This window comes from Homarus americanus, unplaced genomic scaffold (genome assembly GCF_018991925.1).
Source record: "Homarus americanus isolate GMGI-L3 unplaced genomic scaffold, GMGI_Hamer_2.0 scaffold6317, whole genome shotgun sequence".
Lineage (NCBI taxonomy): Eukaryota > Metazoa > Arthropoda > Malacostraca > Decapoda > Nephropidae > Homarus > Homarus americanus.
Genome location: NW_024730668.1, coordinates 6,408,541 through 6,436,522, shown reverse-complemented (window position 1 = coordinate 6,436,522; position 27,982 = coordinate 6,408,541). Strand labels below are relative to the sequence as shown.

The 27,982-nt window shown below is 46.9% G+C and overlaps 1 protein-coding gene across 3 annotated transcripts in view; it reads left to right on the top strand.

Moving 5' to 3' along the window:
* The window catches only part of LOC121867220 (protein unc-13 homolog 4B-like), a 205,390-nt gene that overhangs the window by 136,298 nt on the left and 41,110 nt on the right, over positions 1-27,982 (top strand). For all 3 annotated transcript variants that reach the window (XM_042367065.1, XM_042367064.1, XM_042367066.1), the window contains one exon: positions 12,951-13,035. In XM_042367065.1, the coding sequence (XP_042222999.1) occupies positions 12,951-13,035 (85 nt within the window). The remainder of the gene's footprint in view (positions 1-12,950; positions 13,036-27,982) is intronic.

Genomic DNA, 27,982 nt, shown 5'->3' with positions numbered 1-27,982 from the left:
CCACACACACCACCCACACCACCCACACACCCCCGACGCCACCCACACACCCCGACACCACCCACACACCCCGACACCACCCACACCCCCACACACACACCACCCACCACCACCCACACCCCCAACACCACCCACACACCCCACACCACCCCCAAACCACCCACACACCCCCACCACCCACACCCCCAACACCACCCACACACCCCACACCACCCACACCCCCACCACCCACACCACCACACACCCCCAACATCACACACACACACACACACCCCACACCACCCACACACCAACCACACACCCCCACACCCCCAACATCACACACACCTCCCAACACCACCCCCAACACCCACACACACACCCCCAACACCACACACGCACCCCCAACACCACACACACACCCCCAACACCACCCACACACCCCAACACCACCCACACACCCCAACACCACCCACACCCCCAACACCACCCACACACCCCACCACCACCCACCCCCACACCACCCACACACCCCCAACACCACACACACACCCCCAACACCACCCCACCCACACACACCTCCCACCACCCACACACCTCCCACACCACCCACACACCCCAACACCACCACACACCCCAACACCACCCACACATCCCCCAACACACGCACACACCCCCACACCACCCCACAAACCCCCACACCACCCACACACCCCAACACCACCCACACACCCCAACATCACACACACACCCCCAACCATCACACACACACCTCCCACCACCCACACACCCCCACCACCCCACACTCTCCCAACATCAGACACACACACCCCCCACCACCCACACCCCCAACACCTTCCACCCACCCACACACCCCCCAACATCCCACACACCTCCCCACATCACCCACACCCCCCACACCACCCACACACCACCCACACACACCACCCACACACCACCCACACCCCCAACATCCCACACACACCCCCCACACCACCCACACACACCCCAACACCACACACACACCCCAACGCCGCACACACACACACACACCCCAACACCGCACACACACACACCCCACCACCCACATACCACCCACACACCTTCAACATCCCACCCCACACCCCCTACCACCCACACACCCCCACACCAACTACACCCCCACCACCACACCCCAAAAACCACCCCACACACCCCCCCACACCACCCACCCCCCCATACCACCCACACACCCCCAACACCACCCACCCCCACACCACCCACCACCTTCACACACCCCCGGCCACCACCCACACACCCCCGACACCACCCACACACCCCGACCAGCCACACACCCCCCGACACCACCCACATGCCCCCAACACCACACACACCCCCAACACCACCCACACACACCACCCACACACACCCCACCATCACACACACACCCTCCACCACCCACACATCCCCAACACCACCCACACACCCCCAACATCACATACACACCCCACACCACCCACACACACCACCCACACCACCCACACACCCCAACATCACACACACACCCCAACATCACCCACACCCCCACCACCCATACACCCCCACACACCCTCCACACACCACAAACACCACCCACACACCCCCAACACCACCACATACCACAACACCCCACCACACCCCCAACACCACCCACACACCCCCCAACACCACCCACACACCACCCACACACACCCAACATCACATACACACACCCCCACACCACCCACACACCCCCAACACCACCACACCCCAACATCACACACACACCCCCCACACCATCCACACCAAACACACCAACCACATCACCCACACCCCCACATCACACACACACACACCCCACACCACCCACACCCCACCACCCACACACCCCACTCCACACACCCCCACCACCCACACACCCCACCACCCACACACCCCACACACACCCCCAACCCACCACCCACACACCACCCACACCCCCAACCTCACCCACACACCCCATACACCCCACACCACCCACACACACACCACCCACACCCCCCCAACACCACCCACACACCCCCCCAACATCACACACACACTCCCAACACCACACACACCCCCACACCACCCAAACACCCCCAACATCACACACACACCCCCACACACCAACCCACACCACCCTGGACCCCCACACACACCCCCAACACCACCCACACACCCCAACATCACACACACACCCCACCACCCCCAACACCACACACCCCCAACACCACCACACACACCCCCAACACCACCCAAACACCCCCAACATCACACACACCCACACCACCCACACACCACCCACAGACCCCCACACACCCCCAACACCACCCACACACCCCCAACATCACACACACACAATCCACCCACACCACACACCCCCAACACCACCACACACACCCCAACACCACACACACACCCACAGCACCCACACACCTCCAACACCACCCACACACTCCCAACACCACCCACACACTCCCAACACCACCCACACACCCCAACATCACACACACACACACACTCCCATACCACCCCAACACCACACACACCCCCCAACACCACACACACACCCCCAACACCACACACACACCCCAACACCACCCCACACACTCACACCCACACCCTAACACCACCCACACACCCCCCAACACCACCCACACACCCCCAACACCACCCACACCCCAACACCACCCACACACCCCCAGCATCAAACAGACACTCCAACACCACCCACACACACCCCCAACACCACCCACACACCCCAACACCACCCACACACCCCAACACCACCCACACACCCCCAACACCACCCACACACCCCAACACCACCCACACACACCCTAACACCACCCCACACACCCCCAACACCGCACACACCCCCAACACCACCCACACACCCCTAACACCACACACACCCCCAACACCACACACACACCCCCAACACACCCACACACCCCCAGCACACCCACACACTCCCAACACCACCCACACCCTCCCAACACCACCCACACACCCTAACACCCACACACACCCCCAACACCACCCACACCCCAACACCACACACACACCCCCAACACCACCCACACACCACCCCACAGCACCCCACACACACCCCCAACACCACCCACACACACCCCAACACCACCCACCCCAACACCACCCACACACCCCATCCCACACACACCCCCAACACCACCCACACACCCCCAACACCATCCACACACACACCCCCAACACACACACCCCCAACACCACCCACACACACCCCAACACCATCCACACACCCCCAACATCACACACACACACACCCCCACACCACCCACACACACACCACCCACGCACCCCAACACCACCCACACACCCCCCAACATCACCCCCACACCCCTCACACACCACCCACACACCTCAACATCACACACACACACCCCCCCACACCACCCACACACCCAAACACCCCTCACCACCCACACACCCCAACACCACCCACACACCCCAACATCACACACCCCCACCCCCACACACCACCCACACCCCCAACATCACACACACACCCCCACACCACCCCACACCACCCACACACCACCCACACCACCCACACCCCCAACATCACACACCCCACCCCCACCACCCACACCCCCCACCACCCACACACCCCCAAACATCTGCCACCCCTCCACCACCCACACACCACCCACCCCCAACATCACACACACCCCCACACACCACCCACACACCACCAACATCACACACACACACACACCCCACCACCCACACACCACCCTACCCCTACCATCACACACACCGCCAACACCACCCCACCACCCACACACTAAACACATACACCCCCACACCGCCCACACACACCACCCACCACCCACACCCCCCACACACACCCCAACACCACCCACACACACCCCAACACCACCCACACACCCCCAACACCACCCACACCACCCACACCCCCAACATTACACACACACCCTCCACACCACCCACACCCCAACACCACCACACACCGCCAACATCACACACACCCCCCACCACCTACCCCCCATTACCACCCACATACCCCACCACCACACACCCCTAACACCACCCACACACCCTAACACCACCCACACACCCCACCCACACACCCCAACATCCACACACCTCCCAACACCACCCACACACTCTCACACCACCCACACACCCCAACATCACACACACACACCCCCCACCACCCACACCCCCAACACCACACACACCCCAACATCGCACACACACACACACCCCCACACCACCCACACACCCCCAACACCACACACACCCCAACATCGCACACACTCACACACACACCCCACACACACACCCCAACACCACACACACACACCCCAACACCGCATACACACACACCCCAACACCACACACACACACACACACCTCAACTCGGGAGTTAACAGAGCAACGCATCTAGTCAGAGTGACGACTGCTGTTGTGATGTGCTGTTGGTTTAGTACTTTGTTTTATAATATATTAAGTGTAGGTATTATGGTGTGACAGCGTGGCGGAGGGTTAAAAATGAGCTGTTGAGGAGCACTTGGCAACACTGGTGCATGTTACCACTCCTTTCCACTTCATCTCTCTAATCACCCACACCTTTCTGCTTTCTCACTCCATATTGTAAAATGTTATGTAATGTTTATGTTGAAGGGATACAATGATGCTCATTTATACTTACATTCATGTTTGTGGGTAGATATCAGCTGTTCACTAGCGTCTGTCAGTGTTACCAAAGAAACAGATAGACGCATCCTTCACCCCCATCACCACTGCTACCTCTATTATAATAGAGGTAGCAGTGGTGATAATTATGATAATTATCATGTATTAGCTTCAGCCAGAGAAGAGCCGTACGATATCCACTGCCTCCCACCCACTGTGGCTCACTCACTCATTAAACGGCTGTCATTCATGATACAATATTGTTTAATTGCTAATCACTAGTTAGTAAAGATACATAATTGTAATGATCTATGTTTATTAATGCATGTATCCTTCACATGCGTCATCAGGAACGTTTATCCATATATTCAATGATACAATGAAAGATCATTAATAAATAAACATATTTTTTATGTAAAATATTGTAACTTATTTATTATTAAGGCATAGACTATGTTGTCTTTAATGGGGACAATGTACAATGGTCTAATCAGATTTTATAGAGGCCTAACAAAATATAACTAATACGAGATGACACTTGATGGGGGTTGGACTGGCCTTGCCACGATTGTAGGTTTTTTTTAGCCATTCTTTATTATACAGTATTCTCGCATGATCAGCCTATTATGGTGTATGTTTCATCATAAATAATATAAAATACAGTATTGAATAAAAAATACGATACATAACTTGGCTTCAAATAAAATAACAATCTGGATTAGAAGGTAATCTCTTCCCTGTCCGTAGTGGGGGCGGGGTGGGACGCTTTGGTGCCGCATTCACTTTTTTTATATTCATTATAATCTCGTATGATCAACCTCTTATGGTGGACAGGGAAGCAACCTTGCATAAGTCTTCCCCTGCCAGTACACAGCTTCTTCACCATCAAGACTCTTGCTGTGCCTCCTCTTGTGGCAACACACGGTAACAGGGTACCTCGCAGCTCCAGGTTAGACCAGCAGGGGTTCTCGGAGCAGCAGTGGGCCCCAGAGGGACGGCGCATAGGCCCACCGGCATGTGGACACGCCCAGGAGCCTACCAACACTGCCTTGCGGATTAACCTTGGTAGGTATAATGCTACGGGAGTAAACCCCAGAATGAAAAATCTGCGGTGGGGCTCCGCATCAGGCAGACATGCTTACAGAGCTCCAGTAAGACCCTAACAACGGAATAGGAGAAAGAGGTGTCCGACATGGGAACCCAACGGCTAAGAGGGTGGATCAAGGCAATGCAAGATGGACAGGCTTTTAAAGCGAAACCCAACAAACTGAGCTATCGGCAGTCCAGTGCAACTCTCCCTCTCCCACTGCACTACTGGAACAGGAAAAGGGAGAGCAAAGATGTGTGGTTACAACCTATGCTCCTGCCTCAACAGATAAATCAATTCACGAGCAGACATCATCCAGCTGTACATACTTTTCAACATTATCAAACCCCTATACCTCCAAAAGTCCTTTGGCGACGGGGTAGACAGTGATGGCTGTCGAGAGTCTCTAGTCACAGCTCTACACATGGGCGGCATAGATAAGATGGTCGTTGATGAACAACGATGTTATAGATAAATCCGAATGTGAGAAAGATTTAGGAGTAATGATAAGTAGGAATCTTAAGCCACGTAAACAATGTGTATTTGCTCGAAACAAGGCTAACAAAGTAATTGGGTTCATACAAAGGAGTTTTAGTTACAAGACTAGAGAAGTCATCCTAAAACTATATCTTGCTCTTGTGAGACCTCACTTGGATTTTATTTTTTTGTTCTGGTCACCATACTACAGGATGGATATAGAATACCTAGAAAGAATTTAGAGGAGAATAACAAGACTAATCCCGGGCATTAGGAACCTTGAGTACAGAGACAGGTTAAAGCATCTTAATCTGCACTCCCTTGAGAGAAGTAGTGAGGGGTGATATGATAAACAAAGGTGATATAACAAAGCTACTCAAACTATCCAACCAGGAGCGAACTCGCAACAATGGTTTAAATTAGACAAATTTAGATTTAAATGCGAGATAGTTAAACTTTGGTTTGGAAATAGAGTAGTGGATGAGTGGAACAAGTTACCAAGTATCATCATTAACTCGAATATGCTGGATAGCTTCAAACATGGGTTGGATGGATATATGAGCAATAGGGGTTGGGTGTAAATGGGACTGCCCAGTATGAGCCAATAGTCCCGCTGCAGTTTCCTCCATTCTTATGTTCATATGTACCTGAAACCTGATACCTTCCACAAGAAGAAAGCAGTGGCCCAGCAAAAACTTCACAATCTAAAGAACGAATAGTTGAAAAATAAAGTATTAGAAATGCAAAAACGTGGAGATCACCACAAGATGCGCGAATTTTCAATTCCACTAAAACATTTTACGGGCTATTCACTAATAACGCAGCCCCACTTTGCTCATCCGACGGTAACTCCCCAATTAAAGACGAGGAAGGGATCCTTCACTGCTGTAAAAGAGCTCAAATGAAACACTGATGTGGGTGCCCTGCCCTCCCAGCAGGCTCCTTGGCATCTATAGCTGACCCACCTCAGCTATCCTCCATCCCTGGATGAGGTAGTTACTGCCATCAAACAGATGAAAAATATCAAAGCCTCAGGGCCTGGTGAAATCCCAGCCGAGGTGTATAAAGCAGGGGGACCTCTGTTTACCAGCCGTTTCCACTCTCTCCTGAAGATTATATGGAAGAAGGAGGAAATCTCCAAGATCTTAAAGATGTCACAGGATCTCACTGTTGTCCGTAGCTGGCAAGTTTATCACTTGAGTCCTCCTAAACAGACTTCTTCCTGAGGAGAAAAACTTCCTCCCAGAATCTCAATGTGGCTTTAGATCATCACGTGGCACCTCTGACATGATCTTTGCTGCCCACCAAATACAGGAAAAGTGCAGAGAATAGCGTCGTGACCTGTACATGGCTTTCGTCGACCTAACCATGGCCTTCGACTCGGTCAACAGGGCAGACCCCTCAGCCGTTTTGGCTGCCCACCAAACTTAATTGCCATTGTGGGGCAACTTTACGATGGCATGAACGGCAGTGTTCTTCTCCATCCAAATGGGGGTAAAACAAGGATCTGTACTGGCACCAACTCTTTTTCATTTTCTTGGCTGCCTTTCTTACCTGCGCTAAAAGCCAATTTAGCCGGTGGAGGCATCCGGCACCAGATGAAGGGACTTTTCAACATATGACAACTCTAGGCTGGAACAAAGGTGTCGGCAGCTTCCTTTACTGAACTTCAGTATGCAGACGACCTAACTCTCGCTGCTCACACTGAACGCGATCTACAGGAGATCCTGAACACCTACGCAGATGTGTAAGCACACTTTGGCCTTGAGGTGAATGTACAAAATACTCAGATTCTCTTTCAGCCTGCCCCTGGTTCAGCCACACCTCCACCATCCATCCAGCTTAACGGTATTACCCTCTGCAATGTTACCCACTTTCGGTACCTCGGCTCCCACCTGTTCACCACCGCCGATATCAATGAAGAGATTCAACATTGAATCAGATGTGCATTTCAAGTCTTTGGCAGACTCCATAACCGTGTCTTCAGCTGTAGGGAGCTGAAATTATCTACAAATTTGAATGTAAATCGAGCAGTGGTGCTCTCCACCCTGCTAGATGGCACCGAGAAATGGGTCACACACACAGGAGGCATCTCAAGTCTCTTGAAAACTTTCACCAAAGTAGTCTACGTTTCATGCTCTGAGTTTGTTGGGAAGACAAGAGAACAAATGCCAGTATTCTTGTTGACGCCAACTGTAGGAGCATCGAGCATCCGTGAACAACTACGTTGGACTGGCCATTAGGGTGTGTCATAGGAGGGAAGATCAGCTAAAACTAATGGCCCATCACTTTTTTGGTAGATCTTAGTGTATATAAACAGAAAATAATTTCAGTTTCAATATTTTGCAACCTTTTGCTAGGTAAATTTTAGCGTGAAATTTATCGAAAATCTAACGTACAGCTGCATTAGTGCATTACAATTAAATAGTGAACATTGCTTTCTGACTTCATTCTTTAACAACCCAACTAACAATATTTTTTTTGTTTCAGATTCTGATGCATTTATAAGTTGATAATATTTGCGATGGCTGCTTGTGTCAGGACGAGGAACCAAAAATCCAGCCATCTCAGTCACTATCTTGGGTCTGGGAGAGAGCTCCTGAAGTCGGAGTTGCCTACATTGAGAGATGCTTTGAGATACGGTGTTTTAATCAGGCAAATCAGTGAAAAGAACCAAAGAACTTACACAAACAAAGACATTGCCAGTAATATGACCAAAGCTGTCTTGGCACAGTACACTCTGGCTAACGCTCAGTTCAAGCCTCCAGTCATAACAAGTCAGAAGAAGATTAGTGAGAGACTGCTAGCCAGTTGGGAAAAGGCAAGAGATATCTCTCTTGGGAGAGGAAAACTTGCAGTTAAGGACAGCTTTGCCAAGCAACTGGACCAGTTATTTGAACATAATTACTTGCAAGTGCCCAATTGTTCTCTGTCCTGAGTTTGGATGCGATCGTGACTGTAAATCCGAGGCCCACATCTCCTGTATTTGCAAGCGTGAACTGAAGATTCCTGTGATCGAACTGGCATTTGTCAAAGCACAGAGAGAGAAGACTGGCAGTATAGGGGCTCTCATGATTTCTAGCCAAGATATTCCGGAGTCCAAGAGACAGGAGGCTGCCACAGAGAGACAGAAGAGGAGAAGAGTTGCCGAGGAAAAGAGACTTGAGAAGGCCCAGGGTGAGGTAAAAAAGGCCGATGATTGGAGTCAAGCTGATTCAGAGTTTAATGACTTCCCCATGGCTGATCCGAGTGCTGACCAGGAGAATGGTGACTTTGTCCCTAACCCAGAAAATAATGATCCCAAACCTTCCAGGCATAAGATTCGAAATAGGAAAGATATCCCGAGCATAGCTCTGGCCAGCATGCGACACCACACTGGTCTCAGAGAAACTGCAGAGATAGCAACAGCTGCCTGGGTTGACGGTGGTTTGATAACACCTGATGATGTTCACCTGGTGATAGATCATAACAAAGTAAGGAGAGCTCAGGAGAAACTTGTCAGTAACCTAGAAGAGGAGTTTGATAAGGGGATAAGAGAAAATGGAATCAATTGTTTGTTCTTTGATGGGAGAAGGGATGACACTAAAGTGTTCATGAAAGTTGGAGATTCTGACAAGTTGTTCCCTGCCATGGTGAAGGAGGAACACTACTCCTGCTGCAGTGAACCAGGAGGGAAGTATTTGTGGCATTTCACTCCAGAGAAAGATGACATCAGGAAACCAGCTGAGATAGTGGCAGATAACATTGTGAACTGGCTCAGAGAGAGGAACGTAGACCAGACCCTGCAGGCCATTGGAGGGGACAGCACCAACACGAACACAGGGTGGCAAGGGGGGTCATACAGTGGATAGAGCGGAAGATTGGGAGGAAGCTGGTCTGGATTGTTTGTGACCTCCACACCAACGAGTTGCCACTCAGACATCTGATCCAGGAGCTGGATGGCAAGACTCTTTCAAACAACAGATGGTCTGGTCCTCTTGGCAAGATGCTGGACTCTGCCACTGAGTTAGAAATAAATCCGAGCTTTGAAAAAATCACAGTTGGCCTCCCTCGCTGAGCTTGCACATACTGTCATTGACGACCTGAGTACTGACCAGTACTATGGTTACATGATTTGCAGTGCCATCAAAACTGGGGTCATGCCTGATAGACTTGCTTACCTGCAGATAGGTCCAGTCTCACATTCTAGGTGGCTCACAACGGCTCTCAGGTTCTGCAGAATTTGGGTCGCTCATCATAAACTGAAAGGGAACCAGCTTCACAACCTGAGACTTATTGTCCAATTCATCGTGAGTGTCTACTTGCCAAATTGGTTCAACACCAAGGTCAAGTCATCGTTCTCCGAAGGTCCGAGGCATGTTCTCTTCCAGATTGAGCTCCTGAGGAGTCAGCCAAGGAAGGTTGTTCAGATTGTGGAGCAGACTGTGAGGAGATCTTCCTGGTATGCTCATCCCGAGGCAGTTCTGCAGACAATGCTCTGCAGTAAGGATGATGAGGAGAGAAGAGTGGCAGTCAAAAAGATCTTGGATATGAGACTTATGAGAGGATCTGGGCATGACGAATCAGTTGGTGACGATTCCTTCAGGGTCAGGAAGACTCCTAAAGTCAATCTAGGTGCCAAGACCCTCACTGATCTCATAGATCTGGATAACATCCAGGCTGGCAGTGAGCCCCCTCTTACCTGCAGCCTCACCAATGTTCAAGTCAGAGCTTTCCTGGACAACCCCATGCATGTCCCTGCCTGGCCCTCGCACACCCAGAGTATAGAGCGTTGTGTACAGTAAGTGAGCGAGGCCAGCAGTCACGTGTACAGCCAGGAGAGGAGGGAAGGCTACATCCGAGCTCAGGTGGTCAGCAGGGAGGTGATGAGTAGAAACAGAAGCAAGAAAGACATGTTCTCTATGGTGTGCAGCAACACCGGGTCGTAGTAGTAAAACCGGTTTTTGTTTTTGATGATTTTGTTTTCTAAAGGAATATTAAATTTAATAAATGTGTCAAGATCATTCGTTTCACTATTCTGGATCATTTTCATCCGAATAAATTAACCTGATACATTTACTTTACTTTAAATAAGCTATTTAGTGGTGTTGGTAAAAGGGTGGGAATACTGAATTTTCATAAGATTTCAAGTTAAAATTTACCAAGCAAAAAATGAAAACTTTTCATATCTGAAGATATCACATGATTCTGCACATAGAACTACATCATTAATATCATGGGCCGATTTTTCAAACTCAAAAAAAAAAAAATCGCCTCCGTATGACACCCTACTGGCCATGTTACCCGCATGAACGACGGTACACTGCCAAAGCAGCTATTTTACAATCACACAACGAATGGTAAGCGTAACGCTGGCGAACAATGGAAAAGGTATGAGGATATTCTTAAGACAAACCTGAAAAAGTGCCAAATCGACTCCCTTACCTGGGAGACGATCACTCCACACCGTAACACTAGGAAGATCACCACACGAGAAGGTGTCAATACTTTCAAGTTAGCCCGACTGCGTACCGAGGCAGACAAGTATCAGCGCCGAAAAGACGCTGCCGCCACCCCTCCCTTACCAGATGTAGCCCTTCACACAAGCAACTTACAGTATGTGGACGACCCTTTGGTCCCGTATAGGCCTCTCTAGTCATCTCAGAGCTCACCAACAAAAGTTACAGCCTTAATAGCTCGTATCATTGTATCATAGCTGGATGATCGTTATACTCAATTCCTAGTGACGGCAAAGGAGTAGTAGTAGTAGTGTGACACAATACACACTCGTTTTTCTGCTCTTACCGGGAGGATTACCATCACCATTGATTGAATTATTTTACCTAAGATCTTACCATTTTTCTGTAACTGAATGTTTGTTTACTTATAATTAACCAATCCCAGTGCAGCATTGTGGGTAAGTCCATTCTAAAAGTGGGGGTTTAAACTGTTTACTTACGGGTCTGACGGAGAAAAGAGGCCCAAGGGTTGCTTGTTGGCGGGAATTTCAAATGACAAATATATAATGGTTTGGACAAATATTTCTTCCCCTGAGTGGGTCCAGACTATCGGAAATCTGGACTGGCGAGGGTTTACTGTAGTTATTTGATACAAGAAATGTTTATAAAATCTAGGTTAAGTTAAGAGTGGAACTCTTTCTCTCCTTGTATGACTTAATGCTCTTTATGTATTTCTAAGATTCATTAACTCGTGTGCTTTTACAAGTGTGTTTAATTATAAGGTATATTATGGTAGTATCAGTGATTAATGATATGGCTGTCCATCACCTACAAACTTGAAAAAAAATACATGGATCTTTAAATGCAGAGACTAGACCAATCATTTTGTGCTTTCAACCAATCAGAAGTGATGGCTTAGAATGTGAACAATGTAGAGGTCTTTACAGATAATGATTGAAAATACATTTGTACTGTACAGTATATGACTTAAATCCATATGGATAATAGAAAAAGTAGGTCGGAGAGGGAGGTAAAGTAAGTCTTTGACACTTAATTATATGAATTGTTGTTTTCACTCAAGTACTTGAGATCAGTTTTGCATGTCACTTAGATATGAATTTAAATAACGTAACAGTTTTTATTATGTGCAGGAAAAGAATGTCAACATTTGTTTTTCTTCAGCATATATTACCTTACTGAGTAGCTCTTTGTACTTGAACATGTTTCAATGTGACTCATTTTTACAGAGAATCCTGATCACATACCACACTATGACTTTGGGTGTGGTTCTTCTCTCTGGAAAGTGTATAAGAATCTTAAGAGAATCTCAACGTAAGTACGGATGTAGACTTTGTTCATTTGGTTGTTAATGGATTATCAGTATTTATTTTTACATATTCAAGCCCCAATTTTATTTGGCACAAAATTTATTAGGGGAACGTGCCGTGGATAGTAACGTATATTTTAGTGAAAGTTAACATCGTGTGTTAGACTTACTACTGTATATATTAGTGAAAGTTAACATAGCGTGGTAGACTTACTGCTGTATATATTAGTGAAAGTTAACATAGCGTGGTAGACTTACTGCTGTATATATTAGTGAAAGTTAACATAGTGTGTTAGACTTACTGCTGTATATATTAGTGAAAGTTAACATAGCGTGGTAGACTTACTTCTGTATATATTAGTGAAAGTTAACATAGTGTGTTAGACTTGCTGCTGTATATATTAGTGAAAGTTAACATAGTGTGGTAGACTTACTACTGTATATATTAGTGAAAGTTAACATAGTGTGTTAGACTTACTGCTGTATATATTAGTGAAAGTTAACATAGTGTGGTAGACTTACTGCTGTATATATTAGTGAAAGTTAACATAGTGTGGTAGACTTACTGCTGTATATATTAGTGAAAGTTAACATAGTGTGTTAGACTTACTGCTGTATATATTAGTGAAAGTTAACATAGTGTGTTAGACTTACTGCTGTATATATTAGTGAAAGTTAACATAGTGTGTTAGACTTACTACTGTATATATTAGTGAAAGTTAACATAGTGTGGTAGACTTACTGCTGTATATATTAGTGAAAGTTAACATAGTGTGGTAGACTTATTGCTGTATATATTAGTGAAAGTTAACATAGTGTGTTAGACTTACTGCTGTATATATTAGTGAAAGTTAACATAGCGTGGTAGACTTACTTCTGTATATATTAGTGAAAGTTAACATAGTGTGTTAGACTTGCTGCTGTATATATTAGTGAAAGTTAACATAGTGTGGTAGACTTACTACTGTATATATTAGTGAAAGTTAACATAGTGTGTTAGACTTACTGCTGTATATATTAGTGAAAGTTAACATAGTGTGGTAGACTTACTGCTGTATATATTAGTGAAAGTTAACATAGTGTGTTAGACTTACTGCTGTATATATTAGTGAAAGTTAACATAGTGTGGTAGACTTACTACTGTATATATTAGTGAAAGTTAACATAGTATGGTAGACTTACTGCTGTATATATTATTGAAAGTTAACATAGTGTGGTGTACTATTCATTTAAATGATGCATTATTATAAATATTGTCTAACCTCTATGCCCTGGGCTAGGGTGGTGCTGGCTGTACCTCCCACGCGGGGTAAAACGGGAAAAATAAATTTTTCCCAAAATAAATTTTAACCTTTATAAACGATAAAACAATAAAAAAGACGTAAGAAAAACTATATATTGTCCCTCAGTGACGAGTGAAATAAGGAGAAAGATGGGATTTCTTACAGGGAGCTCACGGTCACTACGCATTAGGGGTCCCTTTCCCGTCTCCTTTGTGTCCGAGATGGCCAAAAATACATATTTTTACTGATAAAAATACTTATTTCCTATAAATAATTCATTTAGAATTTATTTTATTTGCATTACTTTTCATAAAGAGTGTTCGGCGACCCACACCCAGTCATTCGCCAGGCTGTCTGGTTGTCTTTGTGTTTGGTAGAGCAAGTAAGTCATATAAATAATTATCAATTCAATTTCAATATTTATTCCTTGATAGTGGAATCGGGATCCTAGTGCTGTCACTAGGTACCCCTGGTGAATAATTATCTTAATAATAAATCCACAAATAAATAGAATGGAGGAAGTTGCTAAGAGGAGTTATGCTGAGGCATTAGCAGAACCTCGGGGGGGTGGCGGGGTGGCGGAGAGTAATGCAGAATCACAACAGGTTCTACAGCAGCTAGGGACTCTGAAGAAGTGTGTCGAGGAAATTAAAATTAACGGACCTACTGTTAGGGGAGAGGAGGAACAACGGGAACGTTTCCAGCGCAGGAACAATGTAATAGTTTTGGGAGTCCCCGAGAGCCAGGCGGAGGGAACTGAGAGTAAGGGAACGCACGATAAGATGCAGTTTCAGAATATTTGTACAGAAGTTCTGAAGATGCCATCAACCCCACAGGATGTAGGAGGCTTGGACAAAAGCAGGGGGATAAGCCTCGCCCCCTCAGGATCACACTAGTGGGCGAGGAGGAGAAATGGGAGGGTTTTCGGCAGGCAAAAAACTTAGCAAGGAGCGAGGCATCTCGGAGTGAATTCATTCACCCAGATCGCACGGTAATGCTGAGGGAACAGCACAAGAAGCTCCTGCAGGACTTGAAGCAGAAGAGGGAGGAGTCAAGGAGGAACGGGGATGGGTTTACATGGGTTATATTCAGGGGGAGGATGGTGGAAGCAAGTGTGCCGACTCAGGGCCATGGGGGCAGCAGTGCACCCTCCACCCGCTCTACCCCCACCCGGGAGGTGGCACCAGCTCCGTCTACCAGGCAGGAGGAGGCGAGCGCCGTGTAAACAATGACATTACTAACCACACCCTGCAAAATACAGTGTACTTAGCAAATGCTGCAGCTTCTGAGATTGGGGGGGGCTACTACTCAGAGAAGAGACGTTACCGAGAACAAATTCTGGCTTGAATGTCATGTACACTAATACTGACACGTTCCTTGATAAGAGAGAGGAGTTTGAAACACTACTAAGAGTACACCAACCAGATATTATGGAAGTTGTCGAACTGTTGTACAAGAACAGGAGAATCGACCCAGAGGAATGTGAGTTCAGTATTGCTGGAGATGACTCATTTACGAACCTTTCTCAAAAAACTTGCAATAGGGGTGTGGTTATCTATGCTAGGCAAGACCTTAGAGCCAGCCAGGCGAGGGTACAGGGAGAGGATGTTTTGAAGAGTCCAAGTGGTGTAAAATTAAATTAAAGGGGGGACTTACTTATCGTCGGGTGTATCTACAGATCCCTAAACTGTGGCCCACTAAATCAAAGGAACTTAAGAGCCTTAATAGACAATGCGGCGATGCTCAACCCTAGCCACCTCCTTATCATGGGGGACTTTAACTATGGCGACATCGACTGGAGAAACGCGTTCACCCCAAATAACTTGAATAACCCTGTAGAAACTCTGAGAGATAATTTCCTGTTCCAACATGTTAAGAGACCCGACACATTACAGAGGGGAGCAAACACCCAAGCCACTAGACCTCATCATAACAAACGAGGAGGGTATGGTGGCCAAACTGGAACACCTTGCCCCAGTTGGCACCAGTCTCCATATAGTGTTGTCATTCAGATTTAACCGTTACCTAGTTCAGGATAAGGCCAGGCCAAGGTGCAAATATTACAAGGGAATTTACAATGGGATGAGGGAAGGGATGAGAGGTATCAACTGGCCTGACTCATTAAGGCACAAGAACACAGACACTATGCTGAATATCATAACTAGTAAAGTGACCCATTTGATCGATACATATATACCCAAGACCAAACCCAGTGCCTCTAGGAATACGAGGGGATCCCTACACATGAACCACGCGGCAGTCGATAAAGTTAAGAAGAAAACCCAGAAATTCAAGACGTGGGTTGGGTCAAACGATGAGCAGGACAGGAGGGTGTATGCAAGAGCCAGAAACCAAGCAAAGATAGAGTGTAGAAGGGCTGAAAAGGAGTTCCAGAGGCTGGTTGTAAGCGAGGTCAAGTCAAACCCAAAGGCGTTTTACCACTATGCAAAGTCGAAATTAAAAACGCGAGTAGGAGTATCAGACCTGAGGCTTGTGGATGGTAGTTACGCAGATTCTGACCAGGATAAAGCCGAGGCATTGAACAGCTTCTTTTCCTCGGTGTTCACAAGAGAGGATGCGATTAACCTTCCTGCGTTTGAGGACAGACGATTCGACACAGCACTGACCCACATTGTGTTCACAGAAGAGGGTATTAGAAATAAACTGTCCAGGCTAAGGGTCCATAAGAGTCCCGGTCCTGACATGGTGTATCCTAGAGTGCTAAGAGAGTTGTGCAACGAGCTTGCCGAGCCCCTGAAGATCCTGTTTTGTAAATGCCTGGATGAACAAAAGGTCCCCAGTGAATGGAGAGTGGCTTATGTGAGTCCTATCTTCAAGAAGGGCGATCGTCACTCCACGAACAGCTATAGACCGGTGAGTCTGACCAGCATAATATGTAAAGTACTTGAGAGTTTTATGCCGGGGCGCTCCTGCTTAATACAATTGCTCAAGGTATTGGATATTTGGACCCATATTCTGGAACGGGGTGGTAATATTGACAATATTGACCTAGATTTTGCCAAGGCTTTTGACAGTGTACCCCCATGAAAGGCTGAAAATCAAACTGGAAGGGCACGGAATTCAGGGAAATGTCCTAGCGTGGATTATTGGCACGAAATCATCATTCGTACCTGTCACAAGCGGGGTACCACAGGGCAGTGTATTGGGCCTGCTGTTGTTTGTTTGTTTCATAAATGACATGCCTAACGTTGTACACTACTCCATACAAATGCTTGCCGATGACGCCAAGTTATTTCGGGAAATCAAAAACCAAGCGGACTGTGAAGAGCTGCAGAAGGAGCTCTGTGGGCTCCACGTATGATCGACGAAATGGCTGTTGAGATTCAATGTCACGAAGTGTAAGAGGATGCACCTGGGTCGTACCAACGGTAAGGAGGCGTATTATATGTCCCAACTGGATGAAGAAACTGCACTATTTGAAACTGAATGTGAGAATGACCTAGGTGTGTATGTTGACTATGAGCTGAAGTTCTCGGGCCATTGCGAGAAGAAGGTAAATCAGGCAAATAAATTATTGGGTCTTATAAGGTCGTTCGGATATCTAGACGGTCCGCCCCTCGTAACGATCTTCAAAAGTGAAGTGCTTCCCCATCTGGAATACTGTCACCCCGTCTGGTCCCCGAGATATGCTAGGGACTGTCAGTGGGTTGAAAATGTTGAAAGGAGGGCCACCAGACTGGTGCCTGCACTTCGGCACCTCAGCTACCCTGAGAGGTTGGAGCGCCTGAACTTGCCTAGCTTGTTCTACAGACGGGCAAGGAGTGACCTAATTGACGTGTATAAGCATCTCAGGGGGCACTACTCAGTCGAGTGTCCTTACTTGGAGCTGGTGGACGCTCGCCCCACAAGGGGTCACATCTCAAAATTGAAGAAGCCAAAGTCTGAAATCAGAGGGATAGAGCGAACCTGTACCACCCACCAGAAAGTTTAACAATGGAGTGTGTTTTAAAGACGCGATTTGACCAACACTGAGCGGGTTCAGCTACATTCAGGAGCGCGCCCACCGCCAAACAAAAGGCAATAAGAGTATTAATTTGATTCGCCCGGAAGTGGCTAAATCTATCGTGAAGATAAAAGAAAGGTAAAAGATAACACAATCATACCTTTATCATCTCATAATACTACATTACAATATAACTACACTACTTTTAGTAATATTACTTTGATACAACATGACAAAAGGACAAACAATGTAAAATAAACAAACAAAATAAGTTATTTACCAAGAAGCTTTCCTCCAACCGCGCGTAGACGGATGTGAGGTGGTGGTGATAGGTGTTGGTACTAATCTGATGCCTAGCTAGCTGTCTGCCAGCACCCGTGGGTAGAGACGAGTGAATGCATACAACTGTGTACCTTTTCCACGAATATGTCACTTTCTTCCTTATAAATACACTTATACTACTATTTACACTATTTATAAGCACGTGTCACATTGTTTTAGAATGTTTTCTTAGAGTGGTACTCCACGAAGCAAGGTGGACAAGAGACCAACGTCACATTCCTTGCACCACGTCGTCACGTCCTTACGCTTAGCTGCGCGCTTTGTAGTGTGAGCGCAGACGTAACACCGCCTTTATCCCTTACGACCACCTGGACTAGTTGGTAGGGAGTCCATGATGTGACGAAAAACGCAATCACGTGCAAGCAGTCTGCCAGGTAGGCCTGCTTGTCTGTGACGTCATGGTACAGCTGTCACGATGATGCCCTTATTTCTTCAGAATTTTCATTATCACTTGCTTCTGAAAACCCTGAGAGAGGGTTTTTTCCCGGTTTTTACAAGGTACAAATTGTATGCATTCAGGATGGTGATGTCCAAGAGGTGTAGGAACATCTTCTTGTACCACTTGAAACATTTCCTTACACACTCAATTGCGCCAACCTGCATGTCACTCTTGTCCACAAGGCGCATGTTGACAGTGTAGTCCACAACAGCGTCAGGTTTTGTCATGACCTCTCCTGTGGTCCAGTCCAGTTTTCCACTGTCAACCATTTCACCAGTGTGAACGGTTGACAGTATCTGTACAGTACGCTTATCTTGCCAGCGTATTGCAACCCTCTTGTCTGCTTGCTTCGCCCAGCTGGATCTCTCCTCGGGCAGGTTTACCAGTAAGCATGGGCCAGTGTTTCCGGTTCTTACGTACAGTTCCACAACAACCGGTGTCATGTTCAAGTAGGAACTTGGTCAAGGCAGGAGAAGTATAATAAATGTTCGTGTAGCGGACGTGATTCCCTCCAAAGTAGCGGTCCATAAGAGAAACCATGTGGGTCGTCCTTGGGTATGTCTACATCATTTGCTGTGTAAACAATGAGATCTAAGACATGCCCAGTAACGCAGTCACACAGTACAAAGAACTTGATGCCAAAGCGATGTCGTTTGGAGGGAATGTATTGTCTAAATTGTCTAAAAACACGCCCTCTGAAAAGCACCAGAGACTCGTCCACCACTACGTTTTGAAAGGGTCTGAAGAACATCGTAAAACGTTCCTTCAGCATCGTAAGAACTTCCCTTATTTTTCAAAGTCTGTCACCAGTCACGGGAATGTTGTTATATACGAAGTGTGTATAACATAGGATGGAGGCAAACCGGTCTCTGGACATGAATTTTGCAAACAATGGAGTTGCTGTGATGTCATCAGGAGATATTCAATACTCCTGCAGTACATGTTTTTTTTCACATGTCTCATCAGCATCAGTAATGCAAAAAACACATACAGTTCGGCAACACCGACATCATTCCATCGACGCATGTATAGCGAGGGGCCAGACCTGGGGTCAACATCACACTTGTCCGTATAATTTTTTTTGTCTTGGTACACGTGATTCCTCAGTAAAGGGAAATTCAGGAATAATTCCACCTGATGATCTTCTGAGTTCAGGAATATCAGGCTGAAAATTACTGTCATCAGACCAAACAAAAGCATCCATTGTCCCTTGTCCGGGTCGTGAGCGCCTGGCAGGGATACGCCGCTCTGGCTGGGTCTCGCTGCCCACGTCCTCCTCTTCCTCACTGTTTGAGACTGTGGGGTTATGAGATATTGGTTTACACTCAGGATGGGATGGAGAAAGGAAACTCACAATATGCTCACTGAATACATATTGTATTGGATGTACAATGCAGCTTGTTGCTGGGTAGGCAGCATGGTTACAATCGTTGAGTAGGAGAGAGCTGGTTGGTGAGGGTGCCCGGAGGAGCACGCGGCTTGAGGGACGCCGAGGTCGCCGGCGGGGGCGGGAGCCGCCAGGCTGGCGCGGAGGAGGAGGTGTTGCTTGCTGGTGGCACTGGGTGGAAAAGAGAGCGGTCACAGCGGTGTGAGGCCTTATAAGGTGGGGTAGGCGTGGGTAGATAGTTGACCCCCGCTCCGTGGGTGGCGCTGGAGGCGTAGGCTGGGAAATTCGAGAAGGTTCGGTGCTTGTAGGGGAGGAGTCCACCACAATACTCCCCTTCCTCTCCGGGCGCGGCTGGAGGTTGGCAGGGTTGCGTGCCACATGTGAGGCAGAACGGGCGGTGCATGCCACATGTGAGACATAACGGCGAGGGCGTGGATGAGCCGGCCGCTGGGGGGGGGGGCAACTCTGTCTAGATACACGAGATTTGTGGGAGAAAAGAGGGAGAAGGATGGTTGTGGAGGTGATGAATGTTGTGTTTCCATTGCGGCAGGTACAGAGTCTTCAGATGCGCCTGCTGGGGTGTGTGGGCCTGGGTCAGGAGCAGGGGCTGCGTTAGGAAAAGTGTCCATGACAGCAGCAGAGTGCATGACAGCAGCAGGGTGCAGGACAGTAGCAGGGGGTACCTCAGGGAGAAAAGAGGGGTGTGTGGGTCCGCGTCAGGAGCAGGGGCCGCGTCAGGAGGAGCGGCAGGGGGTACTGCTGGGCCGGGGGTGGCGTCTGAGGTAGGACGGGTGTGTTGGGGTCGGTAGGAACGTGGTGCTTGGGGCAGGAAGAGGAGCGGCTGTCTGCTTAGAGTAGCAAAGCTGCTCTAGGGTGTAGAGACAGTAGTTGTAGAGCCGATGAGAGCTGCCTCTGCGTGGGTAAGCCAATCTTCCATATTGCTTGAAGACTGGGAGAGTGATCAGTTTCTCCTCCATCCTGTGTGAGTGGTCACTCTGGGGTCGCCATTTGTGGGAATTTGAGATATTGGTTCACACTCTGGATGGGATGGAGAAAGGAAACTCACAATGTGCTCACTGTATACATATTGTATTGGATGTACTGTACAATGCAGCTTGTTGCTGGGTAGCCAGCATGGTAACAAGCGTTGAGTAGGAGAGAGCTGGTTGGTGAGGGTGCCCAGAGGAGCACGCGGCTCGAGGGACGCCGAGGTCGCCGGTGGGAGCGGGAGCCGTCAGGCTGGCGCGGAGGAGGAGGTGTTGTTTGCTGGTGGCACTGGGTGGAAAAGAGAGCGGTCACAGCGGTGTGAGGCCTTATAAGGCTGGGGTAGGCGTGGGTAGATAGTTGATCCCTGCCCCGTGGGCGGCGCTGGAGGCGTAGGCTGGGGAATTCGAGAAGGTTCGGTGCTTGTAGGGGAGGAATCCACTACAAGACAACATCGTCTAACTCGATGCTATCCTCTTGGTCAGTAGGCTGATAATCACTGTCTTCATTACCACTTTCACCAGAATCGAACACTCTAGCACTCAAATCAAAGAGTTCTGTCCTTATTTTGCTATCATCCAACCCGGTGGAAAATGCAGGGGTTGGGGGGAGGCGGAATGCACCGCCCTGCCCTGGGCCTACCCACGCTCCCCTTCGTTTTCCGTGAAAGAAAATTAGTCATGCTGGTACATGTTAACCCGGGTTGGGCATTCAAACAGGTGCTGGAAAAGGAAAGCGTTCTGGAACGTCACCCTGGGCATACTGGTCAACCATTCATGAACGTCACCCAGGGCATAGACTCTATGCTCTGGCTCTATTCCATAGAGGCTAGAGTAAAAAGAATATGTATTTTTGGGGTGATACTTAGGTGTTAAAATGTTGGCTTTGCCTAAACACGGGAACTCTTCAAGGAAAGCATTGTTTTGATTTATTATTCTGAAGTATTCAGACATTTTTGGATTATTGACATTTGATATATACGAGAATCATTCAGTATGTAACAAGACTTTTCGATGTAGACGACAAAGAGGAGGGCAAGCACAGTAATCATGTTACGACATGTTTAGACAGTTCATTCGATTAGTCTCGAGTAAAGGCGTTTATTGTAAGGCGTATTAAGATGCACGGAATAGCTAATGCGTTAGCTTTCCCGACTGTCATTAAAAAATATGACATTGTACCGTGTCTTGGAAATAACTGTTTTACAACACAGTCTTCAGAAAACAATAAAATTAGGAGAACTGTTATTTGGACTCAATATAGAAAAAAATAGTGAAGAAAATATATAGAAAGTTATGGAAAGAAAGACAAAAATGGAAAAAAGTTAATCAGTTAATAATAGATAAGAATAAGAAAAAAATCAGGCCCGTTGTAAAGGTAATTTCTCCCGGACTCTGAAACCATTCTACTGTCTCTCCTGGCTAGGTGTTTGTATATTTACACACGAAATACGACGGATTTCAGGTTCGTTTAAGTCTTAATTTTGGCACTTATAGAACTGTAATCAACTAGTTCACCCTTATTTAAAGTATCTTATGAGTAATGATATTAAAGTTTTAATCATATTTGAGTAATTATCAATATTGTCACACCAAAGTTACCAATGGCTAATGAAATAAGACAGCACCCACTTAAAAATGGGAGGAGCCCAAACTGGTTTCAACAAGGCGCAATCCTTTCCAATTCTTTCACACCGTACGCTTTGTTTAGGACTTTAGGTCCTATCCAATATACTACCGTATATAGAATTATTTTTTTATTATATAAATTTTTTCATTGCCTTACATGCCCCCAACTCTTTAATATATAGTACCCACAAGCTCAGTTACTTTTTTTTACGGGGAATAGCCCACCCGGGCACAGATCATCGAACCACAACTGGGCCTAGGGGGCGAAAAAATTAGAGTAAAAAGAAATTAAAAATAGAAAGGAAAAAGACTTTATTAATCTAAACCACGAAGATGCCGGAAAACCAGATTTTTAAAGTGAGACATGTGTAAAAGTATGGAAACAAGAAGGCAGAGCACTCCACAGTTTTGGTATGTGAGGAAAGAAGGATGTACTGTAACGGGTGATTAGAGCGTGACCGACATCCACGCAGAAACGGTGGGCACCGCGGGCAAGACGAGTGTTACGAGCCCACGGCCTTTCCGGCGGTACACAGGATGCCAAATCCACCGAACATTTCCCGTTAAAGTGCCTGTAATAGCTAGAGACTGAAGCAACATTGCGGCTGAATGAAAGGGACTAGAGATTATCGGCTAAAGGAGGAGAGTTAATAAGACGAAATCCCTTTGATTCCAACCTATCTAACACTTGGACAGAAGAAGAGCCACCCCAGATATGAGAGCAGTACTCCAAGTTAGGAAGAATGAATCCCTTATAAACTTGACGTAACTGCACAGGAGTGAAGTAGCTACGGCATCTGTACAGCATTCCCTGGTTTTGGGAGGCGGCCTTAGCAATGTTGAGGAGGTGTGGCTTCCATGACATATTAGAGGCAATGGTGAGGCCTAGCATATCTATTTTAGAATTTGGCAGAATGATAGCGTCCTGAAATGTGATATGGGAGATCATCTAATTTGGAAAGTGTAATTGGTAAATACTGTTTTATTACAATTGAATTTAACCAAGTTTCTACCTCCCTATTCGGAGATGTTGCACATATCCGTATTGATAGATGAAATGGCATCAGCTCTAGAAACAAATCTAATGTGAAGTAAATCATTGATAAATAGAAGAGAGTAAGTGAAAGAACAGAACCTTGTGGGACACCACTACTGGTAGAGAAAGAGCAAGAGATCGATCCCTCGACAACAACTGCCCTGGATCGGTTCTCAAGGAAGCTAGAAATTAGAAAACAAAGTGTGGGAGAGAAACCATGAAAGGGAAGTTTAGAAAGCAAAGACTTGTACCATACCCTGTCAAATGCTTTGGAGAAGCCGAGAGCCATGACAAAAGTTTCCTCATAATCCCTAAGAAAGGATGACCAAAGATGAGTGCAGTGGGAGAGCAGATCACCAGTAGATCTCGCCTGGCGAAACCATGCTGGTGATCCGACTAAAGAGAAAGGCCTTCAATGTGACGGAGAAAATGAGATTTTATGATAGTTTAAAATATCTTAGAGAGGGATGAAGTTAGGGGAATGGGGCGATAGTTAGAGGGATTGGAATGGTCACCCTTCTTCGGGATGGGCTGAACCAAGGCATGCTTCCAAGAAGAAGGAAAAGTTTGGGTTTTGAGGCAAAGGCGAAAGAGGCGAACAAGCACAGGGGCCAGAACTTCAGCCTAATCCCTCAGAACACGATGGGGTATTCCGTCCGGTCCATGCGCCTTACTCGCATCCAACCTGGCTAATACACTAGCAACCCCACGAGTGGAGATTATAGGAAAGTGCATAGATTCAGTAGAAGGTGCAGGAGTAGGAGGGATAGAGTTGGAATCGTATAAGGTTGAGTTAGAGGAGAATAAGGAGCCAAAGAGATTGGCTTTATCAGGGGGAGAGTTGGCTATAGAGTTGTTAGGTCGGAAGAGAGGAGGAAAAGAGGAAGTGCAGTAGTTATTACATATGTTTTTGGTTAAGTACCAGAAGGATTTGCTAGAAGAGGAGTAAGTCAGGTCAGCGGTCTTTCTTTTTATAAAATTCCGCTTGGCCCTACGAAGAACAGCCTTATAACGATTCCTAGAAGTAATGAAAGAGGAGTGGGTAATAGGAGAAGGAGATAGTTTCATAACTTGATATGCCCTATCTCTCACCCTGCATGCAAGACAGCAGGAGCGATCAAACCATTATTGTAAAGCGTAAGTTTTGGTAGATGGGATAAATTCACTCATACCACCCTGTATAACCCCAGCAATGCTGTCAGCACATACCGAAGCGTCCCAAGTGGAAAAGCAACATTCATCTCAAGGAAAGTCGGAGAAGAATTTTCGTAAGGAATGCCAGTTTGCCCTCTGATCGTGCCATAGTTGGCGTTTAGAAGGGGGTGGGGGAGGTGGTCGTGCCCAGTTTGATTTAATAGAAATAAGATTGTGATCAGAAGACCCTAAGGGTAGGAAATTGAGCATGAATAGTGTGAGGGGTTAGAGGTAAAACAAAGATCAAGAATGTTAGCAAGTTGATCGTGTCGATCAGGAACACGTGTAGGGTGTTTGATTATTTGTTCCAGATCATTAAGTAAGGAAAATGGGAGTGCCTCAGCTCCACCTGGGTCATCCCTTGCAGAGCCAAGCCACTCTCTGTGGTGTACATTGAAATCCCCTAGGTAGAGGATCTCGGTGTTGGGGTGTGTGGATAGCAACGACTTATGGCAAGAAGTGAGAAAGTCAAAGAGTTTGAAATAGTTGGTAGAGTTGAGAGAACAGTATAGGAAACAAAGGAAAATAGTCACAGTTGGTTGAGATATTTTGAGCCAGATATCATAAAGAGAAGATTCAAGATCCGTGAGTCGGGCTATGGGTGTACGTGTGTTGCAGTAGGCACATACACTTCCCTTAGAACGGAAGGAGGTATAAAGGTTGTAGTTGGAGACTTGAAAAGGCTTGGGTGAAGCTGCTTTGGTCAGTTGAAGTTCAGATAGTAGTAAGAGGTCGGGGGAAGAGGTTAATAGATGGTGATCCACAGAAGGAAAATTGGATCTCAGGCCGCGAATGTTGGAAAAATTAATTGTGAAAAAGCCGATCCTCCAGCAACCGCGGTGGCGTCAGTTGAGGCCCTAGTAGTTTGATGATAATCAGGTGAGCCCTGGGGTCCACAACTCTTTCCTGACCACAGTGGACCCATCCGAGAAGGCCCTGGCTCAATATTATGTCAACTGATATCATAAGAGAATAAAAGAATAGAAAGAATAAAACAGATCAAGAGTGAGAAAAGTTATATATGTTGTGTTTAAGTAAAAGAGAGACAACTGAGGCCCTGCAATTGTGTGTAAATGACGTATAAAATCAGATGAGCAGCCTAGGACTTGGTCACAATATTCGTGATGCCATATGGCAGCAGGGTCTGCCAGTAAACTACACATTATGCTTCCATCTCTTCCCAGGTGGTAGTACATAAGAACATAAGAAAATAAGGAGTCTGCAATAGGCGGTTGGCCTGTGCATGGCAGCTCTTGTCGAGAGTTACTACCACTCTCTATCATCCATGAATCTATCCAGCCTCCCGTTGAAACTTTCCAGCGTTCCTTCTCCTCTTGATCTATTTGTAAACCAGTTCTCCTATCCCCTCCTAAACCTAAACATCCAACTTGAATCCGTTGTTCCGGGTCTATCCTGCTCGGATATTATAAGAACTTTATCTATATCACCTTTATTGATTCCTTTCACCCATGAATACTTCTATCATATCTCCCCGCACTCTTCGTCTTTCTAGGGAATGCAAGTTTAGTTATTTTAACCTATCCTGATATGGAAGGTTTCTAAGTCCCGGAATCATTTTCGTCATTCTTCGCTGCACCGACTCTAGTGAATTGATATCCATTCTATAATAAGGGCACCAGGAGCTGAACCATAATCGAGGTGCGGCCTGACTAGCGCAAGATATAGTTGCAATAAGACCTCTGCACTCTTATTACGCTTCTAGATATAAAACCTAATACTCTGTTTGCCTTCGAGCATTAACGCACTGTTTTCTAGGCCGTAGGTCCGGGGCTTAAGTACCCCTAGGTCTCTTTCACAAGTCGACTTCTCTAGGTTGATGTTGTTAAGGCTGTATACATTGACAGTATTTGTTCTTCCAATATTAAGTACGCTGCACTTGCTGGTGTTGAATTTCATTTGCCATTTTTCAGACCACCCAGTTTATTTACATCCTCCTGTAATGCATTTGCATCCTGCCCTGAATTAATCTGCTGCCCTATTTTGGTGTCATCCGCAAACTTGCTTATGTCACTGCTGATCCCAGTATCTAGATCGTTTATGTAGATTATGAACAACAGTGGGCCTAGTACTGACCCCTGGGAACCCCACTGGTTACACGACCACACTCAGATTTAACACCATCTGCGCTGACCCTCTGCGTTCTATCGGTGAGCCATGATTTTATCCAATTTAAAACTTTCGCCTCGATACCATGAGCTTAATTTTTTCTCAAGCCTCTGATGCGGTACTCTGTCAAATGCTTTGCTAAAGTCTAAATAACATCGTAATTTTCGTCATTATCTACTACCTCGAAGACTTTCCTAAAAAAATGTCAGCAGATTTGTTAGACAAGATTTCCCTTTGTAAACCCATGTTGAGAGTCGTACCTCCCTGTTTGGTAACCTTCTTCTCACATTGGCCGAGAACTTCAGTTTGTTGTTAACATACACACCCAGACCTTTTTACAGCGTTCTCTGTTATTGCTGTTTCTTCGTTCGTTTTGGGAAATGGGATACGCCTCCTTACCGTTGGTACTGTAGTCCTCCCCTAAAAACTTTTGTCGCTGAGTAGCCGACCCCGCGAATTCCCCAGTGTATGCCTCGTGGTCTAGGTCAACCAGCGCCGCCTTATGACGGAGGTCAACTATTAAGCCACGCCTACCTCCGCTATATAAGACCTGACCACAAGAGCTTGC